Source organism: Schistocerca cancellata, chromosome 8 (assembly GCF_023864275.1).
Source record: "Schistocerca cancellata isolate TAMUIC-IGC-003103 chromosome 8, iqSchCanc2.1, whole genome shotgun sequence".
Classification (NCBI taxonomy): domain Eukaryota; kingdom Metazoa; phylum Arthropoda; class Insecta; order Orthoptera; family Acrididae; genus Schistocerca; species Schistocerca cancellata.
This window is the reverse complement of record NC_064633.1, coordinates 137,099,960-137,123,624: the sequence shown is the minus strand read 5'-3', so window position 1 is coordinate 137,123,624 and position 23,665 is coordinate 137,099,960. Positions and strand designations below refer to the sequence as shown.

At 42.6% G+C, this 23,665-nt stretch overlaps 1 protein-coding gene across 1 annotated transcript in view; it reads right to left on the bottom strand.

The window, feature by feature from the left end:
• Positions 1 to 23,665, bottom strand: part of LOC126094752 (polyamine-transporting ATPase 13A3-like) — a 397,184-nt gene that overhangs the window by 233,494 nt on the left and 140,025 nt on the right. Inside the window, exon 2 of the mRNA XM_049909302.1 lies at positions 3,250 to 3,320. Coding sequence (XP_049765259.1) covers positions 3,250 to 3,320 — 71 coding nt within the window. The remainder of the gene's footprint in view (positions 1 to 3,249; positions 3,321 to 23,665) is intronic.

Genomic DNA, 23,665 nt, shown 5'->3' with positions numbered 1-23,665 from the left:
TTTCTTCTTGGTGTAGCAATTTTAATGGCCAGTAGTGTACAAGATGCAGAAAGGGCATATTTAACAAAATTTGTAAATTTTATTTGTTGGCTTCACCGATGGCTGGAGTATGCAGAAAGGCCAAACATATACCCACTTGAATATGATTTCGCTTTCTGTCCATTATTGCGAAAGATACAGAATGTACACATATAGCACAGTCGTTCCCTTTCTGCAAAGTACGGAATGTTAGTGTTTCGTTGTAGTAGACCTGAATGCAATTATGTAATCTCTGATTTTACTTCACTGTGCCCGCTGTACGTTTGTTGTGAAGGAATTGCCAAGAGAACTGATGAAGCTGGTAGCATTTTGTTTGACTACATTGAACAAAATAATAAAGAGCAAGTTGTGCAGAATGTAATACTGTTCAGTGCCACGTGTCCTGGACAAACGGATCTCACACACTGTTTCGTTTTCTGCGTAATATGGTTGATGAGGCTAATTTCATAACTATAATACACTTTATTCTTTTACAAGGACAATTCTTTCTGCCTTGTGACAGGGACTTTGCGGCTGTTAAGCGGCTCATCAGCATATACAGTAGAAGAATACCGTGACCATATGAAAAAGAGCAATATGTCTGGACATTTTTCCATCAAAGTGGTGAATTCAGATGATATTTATGTTTTTTCTGTAAATGGGGGCCTAGGCATTATAAAGACAAGATAACAGGAAGACGTATCCTTAATTAAAACAAAATTACTTGTTAATTGTCTAAATTGAAGCAGCTTGAATATAAATTAGATGTGAGAGGGAAGATTGTTCGTTTTGAGTATGTTCCTGAACTAGCAAACCACACACTTTGTGTTAAATGCTGTAATATCCCTTTGAGTCTACCCATGAGAAAGCATACACCATAACGATAAAAAATGACAGATCTGCAATAACTTACAGAACATATTTCTTCAGGATACAGTGAGTTTCATGAGACACTTTTCAAATGGCCCACAACATATACAGAAGAAGACAACACATTAGAAGGGAAACCAACCGTAATTACTCCAGTCATATGTTTTCTCTTAAGAATCGTGTTAGTTATGCTCACTTCCTAAATCTTTCATGTGAAATAATATTATAAAAGTTTATTTCATTTCAATTTTTAGAATTCCTATGATTGTAAAAGTCATACTGTGCAAAACGTGCATGTGTACAATGTATATAATGCACAGTAATCGCGTGATGTCAGACGTCAGAGTAGTTTTCCCTTCCGTATTGTCACAAGATATAATTGCAAAGCTGCAGAAAATTTTCATGTGCAAACTTTGCGTTTCAGACTATCTTTGAAGTTTTTGTAGCTACTGAAATGTTCCACTTTTGAGTTATATTATTAACCGTTTTGTGGTTGATAGTATACACATACACACACACACACACACACACACACACACACACACACACACACACCAACACGCACGAGCGAAATACTCAGTTTTGAGCGTGCGGACATCTGTGTCCCTTTTCAGTCTAGTGCTGCAATTTATCGGGATGCTTTCGGAACTTCGGGAAAAATGCTATGGACCATGGGCTGCGTATACAGAGTTATTTTGGCAAATGGGGACAACTGTCAGAGTAAGGAGCAAAGAAAGGTCAGCTGGAAATATAGCCAGAAATACGTTCCAAGGGTGGTACACTCTCTTGAATGTGGAGATAAGAGGTGTTTGACAGGGTAGGTTTGAATGACTGAAAAGACACGACCACAGACAAATGGGAATGTTCTGTCTGCATTAGTGTTTTAGCTCCTGTTTTCCAGCGTCAGATGCCCAATTATGTGACGATAAATGTCTGTGACTTCCCACTTCTTTGTTGTACACTTTTATTAGTTATTGTTTCTGTGGACAAGCCCAACTAGGTTTCAGTCACAATCTTAAGGCCATTTCTACCTCTTAAGACCATACCCTGCATCCATTCCTTGGAGTTTCTCGAAACCTCCCTCCCCGCTTCCTAACCAGCTTGACCATTGGTTAATATTGTTCCTTTTGATTCACAAACTGTACCAGTTTCTGCGACGTTACAGATGTAGATGTTAGTATGGCGACTTGTAAGTTTATGTGACTTACTCTTATTTGAACATAATTTCATGTCAGTTACTATGAATTGACACGTTTTGCTATTTCTGTCTTGCAACTGTAATCACGCAACATTTATTTCGTTTGTATATTACTTATTGCCCTTATAGTCAAAGAATTATGCAGATTTTGACACGCTGTGTTGGTCAAATTGGAAAGGTTGAAATGGCTTCAGATGGCTCTATACACTATGGGACTTAACATCTGAGGTCATCAGTTCCCTAGGCTTAGAACTAATTAAACCTAACTAACCTAAGGACAGCACACACAGCCATACCCCAGGCAGGAATCGAACCTGCGACCGTAGCAGCAGCGCGATTCCGGACTGAAGCGCCTAGAAACGCTCGGCCACAGAGGCCGGCGGTCAAATTGGAAAGGAAATCTTTTTATTCTTTCTTGCTATTCCACGCAACCTGTATTCTGTACCTATATCTGCCGGCCGGGGTGGCCGAGCGGTTCTAGGCGCTACAGAATGGAACCGCGCGACCGCTACGGACGCAGGTTCGAATCCTGCCTCGGGCATGGATGTGTGTGATGTCCTTAGATTAGTTCGGTTTAAGTAGTTCTAAGTTCTAGGGGACTGATGACCTCAGAAGTTAAGTGCCACAGTGCTCAGAGCCATTTGAACCATTTGTACCTATATCTCAGCTATATGTTTGCTCCTTTAAAACAGCCTCATATAATGTCGAAACCGACTGTGATTAACAGACCTTGTTAACTGAACCTGTTTTGTTCATAAAATATGGCTACTATGATTTTTCGTTGTTATCAGTGTCGAAAGACATAGATTTTCAGTGTGTTAAAAATCTATATCATCTTCAAGTAAAGCATCAATATTTTGCTGTTCGAAGACAACGTATAAACTAAAATGATGGGTACAACATAAGCTGTAGTGTGTCCAGAATTACTTGTTTCATGTTTAAACAAGACGTCTTAAGCAAAACGCCATGTCAGTGGGAAATGTTAATAAAATGTTCTGAAACTAGCTCCACTCTAAAATCACTCAGTCCCCCAAAACGACGTCTCTATAGATTCATACTAATTCCACCAGCTTTTAGCTATTTACTTGGTTTGTATTTGAAATGTTTAAGGTTCCCAAAGCCTTAATGCAACTAATTTTAAAGCATTTAACGAATTATCTTACCATCTGTTCCTCTTCCCCTTCATTGATGAGATCCACTTTCTTCTCATTCTTTCCTGGTTTGAAGGTTGCATCTGAAACAGAAAATAAAAAAAGATAAAATCACAAAATTTAGAAAATATGAAGTAGCATTACACCGTAGTAAATGTGTATGAAGCATTCAGCACTCAGTTCACAACTTCTTACGAATTTTATAACTTTAGACACAGCAACTAAGGCGACATAAAATTAAGTAATTAATGGAACTATGTTTACATTGTGGCATTCAATTTTATCTTCGATAAGGGTAGAAGCTAAAGCTAAAAAAATGGTTCAATGGCTCTGAGCACTATGGGACTTAACATCCGAGGTCATCAGACCCCTAGAACTTAGAACTACTTAAACCTAACTAACCTAAGGACATCACACACATCCATGCCCGAGGCAGGATTCGAACCTGCGACCGCAGCGGTCGCGCGGTTCCAGACTGAAGCGCCTAGAACCGCTCGGCCACTCTGACCGGCCGCTGAAGCAATAGATTGACATTTGTGCTATGGCTAGGCCTTGAACCTAGGTCTCCTGCTTACTAGGCAGATGTGCTAACCACCAGTCTAGTCTGGTCTAGTCTGAGGACTTCTGAACGCGTCAGTAAACAGAGATGGGCAGTGTTATCCCATCCACTTTGCAGCTTTGCATGGCCCCTTCCAGCTTGTGCTTATTTGAGCCATTAAAGAATACTATTGGTGGAAGACGTTTTGAGGACAACACGGAGTAGATCTGGGAAGGAAAGTAATACTTTCGTGACTAGAGCAAGCTCTGGTACCAACAGGGCATGCACACCATTGTGTCTCGTTGGGCTAAGGACATAGAAGTGGACGGAAATTACGCGTAAAAGTAGGGTGTGCGGTTAAAATATCATTCTTTCATTTGCATTGCACGGAGTAAATAATTTTCGAAGAAAAAACATTTGGTGCATTACTTTGCGGGCGACCATCATAGTCTTACTGTAATATATTTTCAGATGTGCTTTAAAATTTGCTGTATTATGTTATTCCAGTCATATAACCATATAACTCTCATGAGGCATCTATGGTCCTTTTTGATTTACTACCGAGATAACAAAATTGTTTCCCTTGATCAGTTGTGACGTTATCAGTTTTTATATATCGTTTTAGTTCCTCCCCTATTTTCCCGTACTGCCATTACTTTTGTTTCCCGTTTGCTCACTTTTAATTTCCAATGTTTAAGACTGTCTCATAGGACTTGCAGCATTCTGTTCATTTCTTTATCGGAGTCTGTAACTGTCACGATGTCATTAACAAATCTAACACGACATATTATTTTACCGTTGGTTTTTATTCCATTTGCCTTCTCCTTCATAATCTGAACATCTTCCTCAGTTAGCGGTATATATCCAAATATACCCAACAGAAAATAGTTAAAAGTCAAGGTTATGAGTTTCTGTATTTAGAACAGTTGAAGACCAGGAACAGATAGCAAAAGAAAGAAAAGTAAGGGGAGTAAAAAGAATCTAGAGCTCCTTTGGTGAACTAAACGGGGATTTCAAAGTTAGACTCCGCGTGTGTCCGAAACGGACACCTTACTATTACTTTTTATTGCAGTTTTGAATTGTGTCAGCCAGTAGTGGTCTTAAAACGAGAAAGGCATTCTCAAATTGAGCGTTCCACGGTGTGCAGTGAAGAGAGGCGGACGCGGGGAGTTACTAGGAGAGTTCTATTCACGTGTTCTACGTTGAGTGAAGGACTGTCGATAAATCTTTGTATGAACTCTAATTCCTCTGTTTTTCCTGTCGTGGTCATTTCGCGAAACATGTATGGAAGGAAGTAACATGTTGCCCGAACCTTCTTGGAACATACACTCCTGGAATTTCAAACCTCATCTCCTCTGTGATGAAGAGCACCTCTCTTGTACCGTCTACCAATGGAGTTTGTTGAGATTCTCCATAACCTTCTCGCGCCGGCTAAACGATCCGTTACGGAACGCGGTGGTTTCACTAAGGTGTTCTCTATATCTCCTCAAAGTCCAACTTGGTAAGATTCTGAAACTGATGAGGAGCACTAAATAATCGCTTGCGCAACTATTTTTAAGATAATTGCATTTAGTTAAGATTCTCCCAATGAACCAGTCTTGCATCTGATTTACCTACACTCTGTTTTAAGTGCTCACTCAAGTTAAGGACAATTACTTCTAGGCATTTTACGATAGTTAGTGCTTCCAGTGTTTTGGCGCCAACAGCGTAATCGATTTCCTCGTCATCTGCACTGACATGACAAACTCACGAGACAGCGATGTACAGACGGCGGTAGTGCAGCGTGCGCACAAAGTATGAGGCCAGTGCATTGGCGGAGCTGTCGTTTGTACTCAGGTGATTCTTGTGAAAATATTTCATACGTTTCTATGGCCTCACGACATGAATCACCAGACTTTGGACGCGGAATAGTAGTTCGATCTAGACGCGTGGGACAATCCATTTTGGAAATCGATAGGGAATTCAGTATTACGAGATCCACAGTGTCAAGAGTGGCCATGGCCTTCACTTAACGACCGAGAGCAGCGGCGTTCGCATACAGCTGTCAGTGCTAACAGACAAGCAACACTGCCTGAAATAACGTCATAAATCAATCTGGGACATTCGGCAAACATCCGTTGGGACAATGTGGATAAATTTGGCATTAATGGACAGTTGCAACAGACGACAGATGCGAGCGCCTTTGCTAACAGCACGATATCGTCTGCAGCACCTGTCCTGGACCGAGCGGGGTGGCGCAGTGGTTAGACACTGTACTCGCATTCGGGAGGACGACGGTTCAATCCCGCGTCCGGCCATCCTGATTTAGGTTTTCCGTGATTTCCCTAAATCACTCCAGACAAATGCCGGGATGGTTCCTCTGAAAGGGCATGGCCGACTTCCTTCCCAATCCTTCCCTAATCCGATGAGACCGATGACCATGCTGTCTGGTCTCCTTCCCCAAACCAACCAACCCACCAACCAACCTGTCCTGGGCACGTGATTGTATCAACTGGATCCTGCACAACTGTGAAACCTTGGTTTGGTCAGATGAGCGCCGATTTCCGTTGGTAAGAGCTGACGGTAGGATTTGAGTGTGGCACAGATATCACGAAGCCATGTAACCAGGTAGTCAACAAGGCGCTGTGCTGGCGGTGACTCCAGAATGGTGTGAGCTGTGTTTACATGGAATTGAGTGGGTCCTCTGGATGTTCGGCTACCTGTAGACCATTTGCAGCCATTCACGGACGTCATGTCCCAAACAAGAATGGAATTTTTATAGATGACAATGTGCCGTGTCACTGAGTCACAATTGTTCGCGATTGGTTTGAAGAACTTCCTTTACAATAGAGCGAATAGTGTGGACATCCAGTTCGCCCGACATGAATCCCTTGGAACATTTATGGGACATAATTGACAGGTCAGTTCGTGCACAAAGTCCTGCACAGCATGGCTCAATATTTTTGCAGAGGACTTACAGTGACTTGTTGAGTCCATGCCACGCTGAGTTACCCCACTACGCCGCGCTGAAGGACATCCGACACGGTATTACGAGGTATCCCACGGCTCTTGTCACCTCAGTGTATACATCTATAGAACGTTCACGGGTAACTGCAAGTGCCTGCACCATTTGTTGATTCCCTGCATGTCTTCCTGATTTGCACTAGTTTTCTGGCACTGTTATCTTCAGCATCATCCGCGAAAATCCTCGCCGATCTACCATCTTTATCCACAAGGTCATTGATACGTTGTGTCCCAGGAAGAATAGTAAGTATTCACGGACATGAGAGGAAGGCTCATTTGAAGCAAAAATTAATATCGACATATGGTCCACGTTAGAATGGTTTTCCGATATTGAGCTCATTTAATTTATATTTTTTTCTGGCCTACTGGCGCACACACATGAGTTTTATCCACCCACTACTTTGACGTTTTGTTCTATCCGAACCTACGTCGTTGCTTTCAACCTTTTTACAGGAGATGTCCTTCAGCCATTAAACTAGTCCGCTGAACACGCAGTTGTCCATGGTGTGTTTTCGCTGGTTAAATGACGATAGGCCGGCCGTTGTGGCCGAGCGGTTCTAGGCGCTTCAGTCTGGAACCGCGCGACCGCTGCGGTCGCAGGTTCGAATCCTGCCTCGGGCATGGATGTGTGTGCTGTCCTTAGGTTAGTTAGGTTTAAGTAGTTCTAAGTTCTAGGGGACTGATGACCGCAGATGTTAAGTCCCATAGTGCTCAGAGCCATCTGAACCATCTAAATGACGATCCTCACTTGCTTTCATCAACATTACTCACTGATGAAGCAGCGTTTACATGAAATGGAATCAACCACGCACATAATAATCATCGAACGTGCCAGGAAAATCTACACGCTACAACGGAAACCAATTTCCATATTCGTTTTTCGATCAATGTTTCGGACACATGCGGAGTCGGCATGATCGATAATGTGTTGATAGGTGCAATCATTTAAGAAAAGCGTGCGACGGGACAGAATTACTTACATTTTTTGGAAAGTTCGTTTGTTGAAAATCTTGAGGATATTTCTTTGGCTACGCAGACAGCAATGTACTTTTAGCGTGAAGGAGCCCGTCCACATTTTACCAGGCGAATGAGGTTACGTCTCAACTTCAATTATCCCAATTGCTGTTTTGTTCGCAGCAGTACAGTTAACTGCCAAACCATACACCATTAGATGTTTGTTGGACTGCATGAAGTCTGAGCTGTACAAACGAAAGATGAATATGCGAGACTAACTGCTTGGTAGCATCGAGAACACTGCTCTCCTCATTAAGGGACGTACAGAGACATTGGGATATTCGAACATTTATTGTGAACTATATAACAGCTGAAATGTGACGTGTACGATAATTCTTAGAGGTAAATGTGTTAGAAATACATATCTGTCATTGATACATTGATAACTTTTGTTTACTGACTGTTGTACGTGTGTACAGGAGTAAAATTGACACGTTACTGAATAATAGAGAAAATAATTGACACTGTACATTAAATGTGTACCATCTCGGAAACAGTGTGAATTAGGGCATATGTTAAAATGAAATTTTCTGTTTCAAATGATCGTTTCTATCACATCCCTGAATATTGACCATGATATTCGGTAAGCTCATACTTTGTGTGCTTGGTATATGCTGGACGTGATGATGCAAAGGACTGCGGCGAAAATTAAATGGTCATGGGTTGAGCACGTAAGCAGGCAAACAGATGGCAGGTTGACCAGGTAAGTTCGTTGCTCGCTTCTAAGACTTAATGAAAGATCGAGTCAACGAGCTAATAGGAAATGAGTGGATCATTTTAGAAAACATGCTAAAAGAACATGGATGCATGTAACCGAAGATAACGAGAGAGAAGTCTGGAGGAGTCCTTTATATAGCAGTGGATATTCAATGACTAATGACGATGATGATCAGAGAGAGAAAGGCTGTGAGAGGATGTCGATATACACAGAAAATGCAAACTAGGAGTAGTTGCAAAAGTAAAGAACACAGAATCCAACCTCATTCACTATCAGATTTCTCAGGGCTTATAAATAAATAACGTTAACAAGTATCTCGACTTGGCTGACGATGAATAAAACATAAGTCTTCAACCGTACAGGTAACCTCGACAGCGATTTAACTTTGTGAAGGTCACGTTTCACAATCACTCCTCTGACGTAATTTATGGTGCTGCAGTTCTCGGAAGCCTTCCGACCACGGTTACCCGAGAGCAACGTCCACTTTTTGTTGAGCCACATCGAAATGCTGTCCGGTACAGCTTTCGTTTGTAACGTAGAAATAATGTTTTTATATAGTGATATCAACAAGACACCGTTATCACAGGCCTTTTTTTAACTCATTTAATAGAAGTGCAGTTTAGTGACTCATGCTCCAGACCCATTGTTTGTTAATTACTTCATTTATCATTTTATGCTCGTTAAGACATGACACCCAGTTAATGCGGCACAAACGCAGTCGATACGTACGGACAGTGCCAGTTACAGCAGTTATATGTTAATACGCGTTATTAATTGTTATAGGTCCTGATCTGGTAGGATATAGGTATTCCCAACGGCGATATCTGTTCTGAACGGGAAAGTAAAGAGGCAGGTTTCGCTACGGGTGTCCTCCTGAGGGATACCGTGCCACATTCTGTCCTGTTGGAGCGTTAGATAGTCAAACTCACGGGTTAGCTGGCGTGTCCTGGCCATAATACTTCAAACATGCTCAATTGGGGAGACATTTGGTGACCTAGCTGGCCGAAGTAGGGTTTGGCAAGCACGAATACAAGCCGTAGAAACTCTCGCTGTTTGCGGGCGGGTGTTATCGTGCTGAAACGTAAGCCCAGGATACCTTGCGTTGAAGGGCAACGAAACGGGGCGTAGAATGTCGTCGACGTACAGTTGTGCTGTAAGGATGCCGTAGATGACAACCAAAGGGGTCCTGCTATGAACAGAACTGGTACCCCAGACCATCACTCCTGTTTGTCGGGCCGTATGGTGGGTCACAGTCATGTTGGTAACCCTCCGCAGTCTGGGCTGTATCCAGACACGTCTTCTGTCTGGAATCTCATTCACTGGAGGAGAGTTGTCTTCAGTGACACGTCACACTTCGAACTGAGCCTCGCTGGTCAGCGATGAGGTGTCTGGAGACGCCCCAGACATTGGTGAGATACAGACCCGAGTGTCGCTCGTCAAAAGACCCGATAATCAGATGTGGTGGTCTGGGGTGCTATTTATTTTTGTAACAGAACCCCGTTGGCTATCATTCGCGGCACCATTACAGTACAGCGGTATGTCGCCGGTATTATACATCCTTTTTGTTGCCCTTCATGGCAAGCAATTTTGGGATTCAGCAGGATAATGCGGCCGCCCGCACACGGAGAGAGCTTCTGCTGCTTGCCTTAGTGGTTGTCAAACGCTACCTTGGCGAGCAAGGTCGCCGGATTTCTCGGCGATTGCGAACATTCGGACCATTATGAGCAGCGCGCTTCAAACGGTTCGGGATTCTGACGATCTAATTCAGCAGTTGTACAGTATGTGCCACGACATCCCTCAGGAGAACATCCAACAATTCTACCAATCAACGCCCAGCCGAATGACTGCTTGCGTGAGGGCTAGTTGTGGAACAATGCGTAAAAGATTTGCCCAGTTTGTGAAGCCCTTTCTCTTGATTAAATTATCCAGTTATTCTGAAATTTAAGTCATTTGCTTTTCTGTACATGTACATCACATCTACCGATTTCCGCCCCAGTAGGATAATTCCTTCGTGGTCATTGTTAGAGTGTATTTCAACGAGAGGAGTAATTGAAGGGTTAATTAGTAGTGGTACAAGTCCATTTTTGTTCATTCTGAGATACAGAGTCCTGAAGTTAAATGAGCGCTGAAAAATCTGCAGTTGAGATACCAGAAATACTCAAGTATATATACTCGAATATATACTCAAGTATTACTCAACTGCTGGTATCTCAACTGCAAAATTTTCAGCGCTCATTTAACCAGAAATATTCAAGTATATATACTTGAGTATATATTCAAGTATGTATACTTGAGCATTTCTGGTATCTCAACTGCAGATTTTTCTGCGCTCATTTAACTTTAGGACTCTGTATCTCAGAATGAACAAAAATAGACTTATACCACTATTGAAATAAGCCCTTCAGTTTCTTGTGGGCTGTTATTTTCTCTTAAATTTATCTATGTTAATGACAGTTGAGCCGCGTGGCTGTGGATTGAATTACTTGAAGAAATACAGCAACCAGATACTTTTTCTGTAGTTCTATTTAATGCCAAGACCGGTTTCGGGCTTTCACCCTCATACAATTGTCCCAATACATGTCTATCTTTGAGAGAATAAAGTTTTTATTAACTGCATTTTCAGCGCTGCAGCTATCTTTTTTTGTAATTTATGGCTCCCTACTCCACCTTTATAGGCTACGGATGGGACAAACAGTTTTAGGGTGACTGATGTAGCGCAGTATTTGCTATGTGGTCGACTAATGCAATTGTTTACATCGAAAGTTAAGTCTAAAGCCAAGTTACAGTTTTCTCACACATCAATAAAGCGGTTTCCAGCATTCAATATGCGGTAGATGAAAACACTATGCTGGCAGTAGTATAAATGTATTACGCTGCATTAGGATGGTGACAGCCTGAAACATATGTTGGCATAAAAGGAACACAAAAAGTAGCTGGTTGCTGCATTTCTTCAAGTGAATCAAATAATGTTATTTTGCCACACCATATTAATATTGTTGTTCTGTTCTTGGTCTCCTTCTTCTTTTTCTTTGCGCTTCTTCTTGTTCAGGTATTCAGGACCTTTAATACCGTATATTACCGGCCTTCCCCAGCTGAAAGATCACTATTGTCTCGCCTTAAGAAGCGGACTATTTCGCTGCACAGTGAGACATCAGATAGTGCTTCTTCGAAGCAGAAGAAACGTGACGTAGCCGGCTTTTTCGTCTGTCAATAGAAAGGACTACTGAGTTCACATCTTCTACCACATTTGCCCACCTGGTTATACCAGACTTCAAAACAAATCGCAAAATTAGTTTAGATTTCTACTTGCTACTTATTTCTGCTAATGCGGACGTTCTGACGTATTTCCACAAGAATTCGTCTCACATACTGAAATACTGAGCTAGAGATCCTCTTCTTGCCTCAAAGTAGTTTCGTGGGTGGAGCGCCCGTATCATATTCATCAAACGGGTTGGCGGTTCTACTTTTACAACTGTAACCTGGTATTCGCTGCAAAACGTGACGTACGGGCTCCCTTCTATTGTACCACATGGTAAGGCATCTACCAGTCACGTTGATAGATGGAGCATAGTAAGAATTACTCGTTGTGCATCTTTTTGTGTGCAGTTATTTGAATAATTAGTGTTGTACTGGATCCATATATACAGCGATGCAAATTGGTTTTAAAGATCTGAAGTCAGTTAACAATGAGGCCACATGACAGTCGGATTTTTGTACCTTTTTATATATATGGTACGAAAGTTTCAGAACTAAAATATCAATCTGCGGAAGTAGTTAGATGCAACTCCAAAAATTCTTGAAAAAATCGACTTTGAAGTTTTCGGACCATATTTAATAAGATAAAGTAAGGCCAATCTTTCGACAAGCAGCGTGGCTCGGAGAGAGAGTGCAGTGATGCGGTGTAGGGAGCATGGGCTCAGTTCCTAATGGATTTAATTTTTTGAAGCCGAGGCGCATTTTCTACAAGCGTTTCCGTGAAGCGTAAAACACAAAGGTTGAAAAATTAATCTGTAATTTTTTTAAAGAAATCTAAGCAATCTACATTGGCTTGTTTTATAAAAGGTCGGTAATTAAGAATTCACATTTGAAATGATAAATGGATTTTTGCGTGCAAAATGTAATTAGAAATAAAAATACCTGTATTTGTTATGAAAATGACAAATATGTAATAATTAGCATATATTCGAGAAGTCGTATATGTAAATGATATAGGCATTCGAACAGTACGTAAAAAACGAAAAAATAATGACCGAAACGAGAGTCGATCAAGCGATCATCAGTCTCGAGCGCTACCTATTTTTGCGCTTTACGCTTCACGGAAATGCACGTAGAACATGCACATGTGTTTAAAAAATTTAATCCTGTGGGAATCGAACCCAGTCCCTCAAAAGGCAGATGAGCAGTCTACCATAGAGTTCTCGAGGAACTGACCTTACGATAACGTATTAAAGAATTTGGGAAAACGTGAGTCGATTTTCCGAAGTGATTGATATTTGAGTTTTGAACTTCACGTACCATGAATATAAAAAATTATAAAAATTCGATTGTTTGTGGTCCCACTGTAAGTTGTTTTGTAGAATTGTCTCAATACCTGCTGCTAACGCTGTTTGAACGTGTTTTCACCTACGCGTAAAGAAAGAGAGCAGTTGAGGCAGACAAACAAGCTAGGTCTGTGACCTGCCACAGTTTAACATGCTCTCAGTCAAATTACATGTCCCAGGACATACGTGGAGGGGGGGGGGGGGGGTGGACAGAAGACTGCGGGTCACAAACCGGTTAGCACGGTTCGCCAGCGTAGTCACCTTGGAAGCTCTGTGAATTCCCGACCACACGGAAAACGTTGTGGAAGCGACAGTTATACACAGACAGATACCGTATCTATACCTGACTTGCATAAAACTTTCGTATTTCACTACTCCGTGGTTTTCGGCCTTCTCATGAAATAAAACGTTAAGACTGTTATTAAATATGCTCTAATGCGCATTAGAATTGCAACACCAATAAGGACTGCAAACAACGTACGAATACAATATAGTAGGAGAAATACATGATTAACTTGTAGTTGATTTGTGTGTATGCAGACTAAGCAATTTAGTACACAAAGCTGCCAATTCTGGCCGAAAAAAATGCCTCAACCCGACTGCGCATCTAGTCGAATTTTTGGACCTTGGGTAAGACATGCTCGTACGTGATTCCACGCTGCTTCTCCTGTATTGTAGAGTTTATCAGTCGCTCAGGCTGACGAGTAGTGTATGGTTTTGTCACAATTTGTGAGATAATCCGGGATGTTTCAAAGAATTCGTAACTACAGCGACGAAGGCAGTATTGCATCCACATGCGAGCACGGCAAGTGCAACATCTTTTTTAAGAGGTACGCGCGTACTGTAATTGTAACATGAAGCGTGCTGAAACAAGTTTGTATTTCTTGTTTACGTTGACCATGGGAGTAGTCTCAGTCCAACTACATGGAGAATTAATCGAAAAGTTTACATTTCCAATATAGAGGATGGTTATAATTAAACTTTCGCTATTTGATACGGCCCCCGTGATAAACGAGAGATCGTTGGACAATGAAACTTAGTCGAAACATTTTTAAGGACACATGGAAGAGAAATCACAAATAAATCATTGAAAGAAACACAATTTAAATTCCACATGAGATGGTATCTGTGGTGTCACCGCAAGGCACCACACTTGCTAGGTTGTAGGCTTCAAATCGGCCGCGGTCTGTCAGTACAAATCGGATTCGCGAGTCGCCACTGTCGACGCTGGCAGACCGAGCGCCGCCAGTTGGCTGGTCTTACGAGACAAGCTGTCCGCCGCTCGTGGTCTCGCGGTAGCGTTCTCGCTTCCCGAGCACGGGGTCCCGGGTTCGATTCCCAGCGGGGTCAGGGATTTTCACCTGCCTCGAGATGACTGGGTGTTTGTGTTGTCCTCATCATTTCATCATCATCCAGGAAAGTGGCGCAATTGGACTGAGCAAAGATTGGGTAATTGTACGGGCGCTGATAACCACGCTGTTGAGCGCCCCACAAACCAAACATCATCATCATCATCATCGAGACAAGCTAGCGCACTGGTCAGTTCTACAGCCGACTTTGATAGGAATGGTTCACTTGTTATAGCTTCAGAGATCTCATTTGCAGGGTCGCCAGTTAGCCTAGCCTTCAGCTAAGTCAGTAGCTACGACCTAGCCAGGCGCCACATACAGTTGGTCTATATGTGTGAAGCAATCAGAATTGTAAATAAGTATTCGCAGTTCAGTCTATAACTGCACTTGTCAATATTATTGTACAAAGTCAAGATCGACGTTCACCGCTGATACTGAATTAAAGCTAAGTATTTAATTGTATTCCTGTCTACTAACTTTCTAATCACCTAAGATGTTCCAGATACGAGGGTTGTTTTTTAAGTAAGGGCCGTTTTTATTTAAAAAAAAGATACAAATACTTTTGTGAAAAAACTTTTATTTTCTGATTCTACACACTTTTACCTATTTTTCTACATAGTTGCCTTGTTTATTTAAGCACTTGTCATACCACCAAGATGGTGTTTCAGGTACCGCAAAAGGTGAAAATCGCTAGGAGCAAGGTCGGGGCTGTATGGTGCATGGTCCAAAACTTCTCAGCCAAAAGAATCAGTCAAATTCCGAGTCTTTTGAGAGGTGTGAGGCCTAGCGTTATCGTGCAGGAGCAAAACACCTTTTGTCAGCATGCCGCGCCTTTTGTTTTGAATTGCTCTGCGGAGCTTCTTTAGAGTTGCACAGTAGGCATCTGAGTTGATTGTCGTTCCTCGTGGCATAAAGTCCACTAGCAAAACACCGCGCCGGTCCCAGAACACAGTTGCCATAATCTTGCGCTTTGACCTTGACGGGTGAGGTTGTGTGTCGCCATTCCATCGATTGTCGCTTGCTTTCGGGAGTGACATGGGATACCCATGTTTCATCTCCAGTGACAATTTGACTCAACATGTCATCCCCTTCTTCCTCGTAACGAATCAAAAAGTCCGATGAAGTGGCAAATCTCTTCCCTCTGTGGTCCTCTGTGAGGAGTCTGGGTACCCACCGAGAACACAGTTTCTTAAAGTATAGGTTTTCAGACACAATTTTGTACAAAACCGATCTTGAAACTTGTGGAAATTCCAAAGAAAGAGTGGAAATTGTGAATCTTCTGTCCTCACGAATTTTTGTTTCGACTGCAGCCACCAAATCATCAGTGATCACAGAGGGCCGGCCTGAGCGTTCTTCGTCATGGACGTTTTGACGGCCATTTTTAAACTCTCTAACCCATTGACGCACTTTACCTTCACTCATTGCATTCAAGTATAAACTTCTGTTAACTGACGATCAATTTCTGCAGCTGATAGGCTTCTCACGGTCAAAAAACGTATCATTGACCGTATCTCACACGCGGCGAGCGATTCAATAATCGTAAACATTATAAAGTAGCACAGTGACGCGTACACGTCAGCTACAGAGCTGCAACTTGCATCAGTATGAACGGGAAGGATGCCGGCAAGTGGCGCGGTGGCTTGTTGCGGCGTCCGCGCGAACTACGGGACTATACGAGCGAACGGCCCTTACTTAAAAAACAACCCTCGTACACCCGTCAAGTATAATTCATTGATCCTCACGTCAGCCTACGTGATCAACACGTGCAATTAATGGCCACCCCTCGTGATCAGACTAAGAGTCAAATTGCGTGACTCAGCCGGGTCACCCTTTTTCCATGAGGCCCATAGTTCCGCCTCATAGATAACAGTAACATTTATTAACTGCGTGCCATGTTACAGACGTTGCTCGTTGTGAGGAGCATCTGTGTCCACGACAGCCAGGAACAGCACGAGAAATTGCTCTACTGCTGTTCGAAACATATCAGGTGGGGTGCTTGTCACCTACTTCGCTATGCTCATCTTCAGCCTCTAACGTGTGATAAATGCTATCCACGTAACCTCACAACCAGAAATCACACGGTTCCAAATCTGGAGAACAAAGTGGCCACCCGTTATGGAACGATCGGCCAGTGATCCGGTTTTCTCCAGATGTGTTACGGGGCAACTGAGTGACCTCACGAGCAATGTGATGTGGAGTTCAACCGTGCATCAAAACAGTTGAGTCCAAAACATTTCTCTCCCGTAGAGCAGGAATCATATGGTGCAGCAGATCAAAGTAACGTGTGCCGTTCAAGATGCTTGTTCTTGGGATGCGAGTTCCTCAGAGAAAAATTCCTTTAATGCGTTTATACTCGCGAAGAGCATCAACGCTACTGCTGTTGTTTTGATAAAACAGCTTTTCCAGACCCATGTTGACTGTTTGCAACTGTAATGCACATTGATGGTAGTGTTTCAACGCTACGTTGCCGTACCATTACCGGCGCCTAGCGGCAAGTCGTGACACTAATACTATTAAGAACTGAAATCCCGCAGTGCATAATCTGAACATCATTTCTATAAACTAGGGTACCCATATAGTAAATAGTTTTCCGCCTACACTGTGGAAGTTTAATTATAACTCCGCTGTACTACCTTCTTAGGACAATATAAGGTATTTCAAAATGATTCCTTTCATTTCACTAAACTACATTTCAAGCTCAAGTACTGTGGTATGAATGGGACAGTGCTCAAATGGTTTAAATCATACCTAACTGGAAGAGTGCAGAAAGTTGAAATAAGCATTTCATATAATATGCAAAAAACCGGAGATTTCTCCAACTGGGGAACAATCAAGAATGGGGTGCCGCAAGGTTCGGTCTTGGGTCCTCTGCTGTTCTTAATATATATTAATGACTTGCCATTGTATATTCACGAAGATGCAAAACTGGTACTTTTTGCCGATGATGCAAGTATAGCTATCACACCCAACAGACAAGAATAACTGATGAAATTGTAAACGATGTTTTTCTGAAAATCATTAAGTGGTTCTCTGCAAATTGGCTCTCATTAAACTTTGACAAAACACAGTACATACAGTTCCACATAGTAATGGATTGACACCATTAATAAATATAGACTTCGATCAGAAATCGGTAGAATATTCAAAATTTCTAGGTGTATGCATTGATGAGGAGTTGAACTGGAAGAAACACACTGAATATCTGCTGAATCGTTTGAGTTCAGCTTCTTATGCTATTAGGGTCATTGCAAATTTTAGCGATATACATCTCAGTAAATTAGCTTACCACGCCTTTTTTCATTCTCTGATTTCGTATGGCATCATATTCTGGGGTAACTCATCACTGAATAAAAGAGTGTTCATTGCACAAAAGCGTGTAGTCACAATAATTTCTGAAGCTCATCCAAGATCATCCTGCAGACACTTATTTAAAGAGCTAGAGATCTTCACTGTAGCCTCACAATATATATATTGACTTATGAAATTTGTTATTAACAGTCCGAACGAATTCAAAAGTAATAGCAGTGTACATAGCTACAACACTAGGAGAAAAGATGATCTTCACTACTGAAGGCTAAATCTAACTTTGGCTCAGAAGGGGGTAAATTATGCTGCCACAAAAGTCTGTGGTCACTTATCTGTTGTTGTTGTTGTGGTCTTCAGTCCTGAGACTGGTTTGATGCAGCTCTCCATGCTACTCTATCCTGTGCAAGCTTCTTCATCTCCCAGTATCTACTGCAACCTACATCCTTCTGAATCTGCTTAGTGTATTCATCTCTTGTTCTCCCTCTACGATTTTTACCCATGTGTCACTTACCTAATAACATTAAAATTCTGATAGATAGCCATATAGCATTTAAAGGAAAATTAAAAGAATTTCTTAATGGAAACTCCTCCTACTCATTAGATGAATTTTTGGATATAGTAAGTGGGTAATTTCCCAACACCCACAAAAAAAATTGAAAATACTAAGTGTCACGTAATGTTTTGTGTAATGTAATAGCTTGCATAGACACCTTTCATTAACCTGACACGTTCCACATCAGTACGAAGTGTCGTATTCATGATCCATGGAACAAGTACTAATGTAATGTAATCTAATCTAATCTACAAGTATGAATGTAGAAATCTGTGGTGATTTTTAATTTATGCGTTTGGTTACGAAGACATTTTTAAATGAATCATCCAATTTTAAACGGATATATCTTTTACATGCATGCATTTGCAGCCTTTAAAAATTAGTGACTATCACATTTTCTTATCAGGAGAATCGGGAAACTGCTATCTAATGCGGAATTGACCACCACATGTCACGAGAGGCGGACCCGCTATTATAAAAGGAAGCGGGGCGTATTGTGTTGTCAATGCAGCAGCAGTAACAGCTGACTGGGCAAGTCTGGAGGGCTCAGTGAGTTTTAAGTGGACTAGTCATTGAATGTCACCTGAACAGCAAATCCATCGGTGACATTGCTGCCCTTTTAAAACTGCTCAAGTCGGTTGCCGGTGACTGTGAAGTGGAAACGCAAAGGCGGAACCACAGTTTTACAAAGAGCAGGCGGAACTCATGCGATGACAGACAGAGGACTCGCAGCATCACGGAGGGTGGTTGTGAAAAAAATAGCATGAAATCAACGGAAGGAATCATTCGTGACTTCCAAAGTGCTAACATCAGTCCGGCTAGCACAATGACTCTGCGTAGGGAGTTAATAGAAGTGGAGTACTGTGGTCAAGCAGCTCATTATAAGCCACACACTTCTGTAGTGAGTGCTTAGCGAGGCTTGAGGTGGTGCAAAGAGCGGCGCTGCAGGACAATGGATGACTAGAAACGAATGATAAATCACGCCGTACCTTGTCCAATCCGACGGAGGGGTTCGGATTTGGCTAACGCCTGACGAGCATCTTCCATGTGCAGTGCCAACGGGTATGTGTAGTACCAACAGTGAAGTGACGACAAGGTAGTGTTACCGAATAGGCGTGTTTTTCGTGATTAAGCTGTGGAAGCCTCATTGCGCTTAAGAAAAAGTTAAATGTGGAATGATTAGAATACGTTTTACAGCACCGTGTACTGAATACAGTAGAGGAACAGTTCGGAGATGCCTGGGCCCGTCAACACCGACGTTGGACAGTTGATGACTGGAAACATGTTGCTGGGCTGGACGAGTCTCGTTTCAAATAGTATCGAGTTATGGACGCGTACAGGTATGTAGACAACCTCTTGAATCCATGGATCCTGCATGTCAGCAGGGAACTGTTCAAGCTGGTGGAGGCTCTGTAATGGTGTTGTTGCGTGGGCAGTTGGAGTGAAATGGGACGCCTGATACGTCTACAACGACTCTGACAGGTGACACGCACGTAAGAATCCTGTCTGATCACCTGCGTCCACTCACGTCCGTTGTGCATTCCGACGGACTTGGGCAATTCCAGCAGGACAATGCGACACACCACACGTCCAGAATTGCTACAGAATGGCTCCAGGAACACTCTTCTAAGTTTAAACACTTCAGCAGGTCGCCAAACTCCCCTGACATGAACGTTATTGTGTATATCTGGGATGCCTTGCAACGTGCTGTTCAGAAGAGATCTCCACTCCCTTGTACTCTTACGGATTTATGGACAGCCCTGCAGGATTAATGGTGTCAATTCCCTCCAGCACTACTACAGATATTAGTCGAGTACATGCCACGTCGTGTTGCGGCACTTCTGCGAGCTCGCGGGGTCCCTACACGATATTAGGCGGTGGACCAGTTTCTCTGACTCTTCACTAATAGATGTTCGGATGTTTTTGAGCAGATACTTTACGTTTAAAGTCAAAGTTCATATTTATTTTTCACAAATGTTCAGTGTGCCCTTCGCCGGTCGCGTAACAAATACTGACGAGAGTCAAAGTTGTCCCTTACTTTTGTGAGGACGTCTGGACTTACAGTATTCATGGCTGTTGTTATGCTGCGTCACAGTTCTGCGTAAGCTGTTGGAAGTGAAAGGACGTAGAGTGAAAGAGGAATGGTATCGTGACTGCTACTAAGTCTTTCCAGCAGCGTTCTTTTATAAAATGTTCTCAGTGAAGTTGCCATATCATATTCGGTAAAATCCCTATCTTGCGTCATCATTGGCCACGGCTAAGTCCAATTTTATCCCAATTTGACGCGGCAAATCAAATGAGGATTTTTTATTCATTATACTGTGAGGTCAGGCGAACTTGGAGACTATGAAATGAAATGAGCGTTTGGCGTCAATGGCCGGGAGGCCCCTTACGGGGCAGGTCCGGCCGACTTGGTGCAGGTCTTATTACATTCGACGCCACATTGGGCGACCTGCGCGCCGGATGGGGATGAAATGATGATGAAGACAACACAACACCCAGTCCCTAAGCGGAGAAAATCCCCGACACAGCCAGGAATCGAACCCGGGCCCCTTAGGACGGCAGTCGGTCACGCTGACCATTCAGCTGTCGGGGCGGACCTTGGAGACTATTACGCGCTGCGAGATATGCACGCCTGTTCAGCCCTCCTCCACAACATGGTTTTCTCATCGCAAAGCCCGCCAGAAATGGTGTCCGTCGTGGTTTATGCACGCTCTGAAACGACCTGCTGCATATCACGAAACGTACTCCTCATCGTGATTTGCGATCTCAGCGCTCTCCAGTTGCGATTCCTGGCTGCATCTGGCGCGTAAATCACACAGTTCCTATACGAAAATCGACGCACATAAAATAGCTGCGTTAACTCTGTTAACGATTGTCGAAGGACAGCGAAGAAAATCGCGAAGAGGAGTCTTAGACTCGTTGATGTCTTGAACAGCGAGTTTCAGGTACACAAACACTACGTAATACATACTGATCTGGATATGGTGGCTGTTCTTTCGGACATGTCCGAAAGTACAGACACCATATCGATATCAGTATATAGTTCTGGCAATACCGGCCATGACCTTCTTCTTCCGTGCAGATGCACACATATTCTTCGAACTCTTACGGGACTTGGTAAGGATGTCTTCCACGAGTAATGAGTGTGTTGGGGTGGGACACTACGAATGTAGTGTGTGGACATACCAGGTGAGAATGTGGGTCTCGCGGTAGGCGTGCGCGAGATAGACCCTGCAGTCGAACTGTACTTTGTGCTCTCGGTGGCGCAGATGGATAGAGCGTCTGCCATGTAAGCAGGATATCCCGGGTTCGAGTCCCTGTCGGGGCTCACATTTTCACCTGTCCCCGTCGATATATATCAACGCCCGTGAGCAACTGACGGTATTAATATAATTCTAACTACGTAATACTGTTGGACGACCTGCGATACGTTGTAGTAGAAGTTATTCGTTAACTCATTTGTATCTTCATCACATTTGCAGCTTTAAATTGATAATTAAAGTATAGTCTCTAATGTTAGTTTGTGTGTGCGTAATATCTATATTATCGATGTTGCCTTGACTGCGATCACTCTGACGTAAGTACTACATCACATAGATTTCAAGATGGGGATTTATTTAGTAATTTCATTTGAATCGAAGAGGAGGTTTTCACGTAGCTGCTCACTGCCATTGAAAAATACATTCCCGGCAAGATATAATCGTGAGAAAGTCCGTAAAAAGAAGAGACGCTTATAAATATTTTACACCAAGTTCTATAAAGCAAAATATTCCAATGTGTACCTTGTGTTTACTGTCTGAGACAGATTATTTACTACGTTAATATTTATTGCGCTGGGAAAACGTTCCAGTCGTTGGCACAGGCAAAAAGAATTGCAGCAAGTACATTATTTATAATAAATGGCATCGTATACTGCAGATAATACTTCTAGAAAATTAATAAGAAATACCCAAGATCTTTTGGAAAAGGAAAGGTGAAGGAAACACTGGAAGGAGTAGGACGCAAACTCATGGTGCTATCAATAACGGTACAGCTTCGACGTGGCAGGCAAGCCTGAGTTAATGGTATACACTGTATAAATACTGTATTTTATAATGTTTTTATTTGATGCATAATTATGATGAACTGTAGCAAAACGACGCGCTTTTCGTATATCATCGCTTTACAACAGCATTGATACGGTATACTTTCATACCACACAATTTATAACATTAAAAAAACAAACATGGGAACCCATTAGCTAATGACCCTTAGTTTGCTGTCATTTTATTATAATAAGTCGTATCGAAAACGAAGCGTTTCGAAGACAACTTCAATTTTCTGATACTCTGAAACGCACCAAATACGAATTTTAACATTGTAGCCTTGATACAGTATGGCGATGCCTAAGTTCTGCTTGTGATGTAAAAAGGATATCGCACCTCATTGGCCACCTTTTCTCGATGCAAACATTTGACATGCCAGATTATCCGTTTCAATCTTCGCAGTGTAATGGAACGTGAAAGTATAGTCTGTGACGCTTCCACAGCGAGTGAGGTGGCGCAGTGGTTAGCACAGCGCACTCGCATTCGAGAGGACGACGGTTCAAACCAGCGTCCGGCAATGCTGATTTAGGCTTTCCATGATTTCCCTGAATCACTTCAGGCAAATGTCGTGATGGTTTCTTTGAAAGGGTATGGCAGACTTCCTTTCCCATTCTTTCTTAATCCGAGGACCCGATGACCTCGCTGTTTGGTCCACTCCTCCAAATCAACCAACTGTAGTGATAGTGTCGGAAGTTCCATGCGGCTTTTCGCGGATGATGCTGTAGTATACAGAGAAGTTGCAGCATTAGAAAATTGTAACGAAATGCAGGAAGATCTGCAGCGGATAGGCACTTGGTGCAGGGAGTGGCAACTGACCCTTAACATAGACAAATGTAATGTATTGCGAATACATAGAAAGGAGGATCCTTTATTCTATGATTATATGATAGCGGAACAAACACTGGTAGCAGTTACTTCTGTAAAATATCTGGGAGTATGCGTGCGGAACGATTTGAAGTGGAATGATCATATAAAATTAATTGTTGGTAAGGCGGATACCAAGTTGAGATTCATTGGGAGAGTCCTTAGAAAATGTAGTCCATCAACAAAGGAAGTGGCTTACAAAACACTCGTTCGACCTATACTTGAGTATTGCTCATCAGTGTGGGATCCGTACCAGGTCGGGTTGACAAAGGAGATAGAGAAGATCCGAAGAAGATCAGCGCGTTTCGTCACAGGGTTATTTGGTAAGCGTGATAGCGTTACGGAGATGTTTTACAAACTCAAGTGGCAGACTCTGCAAGAGAGGCGCTCTGCATCGCGGTGTAGCTTGCTCGCCAGGTTTCGAGAGGGTGCGTTTCTGGATGAGGTATCGGAT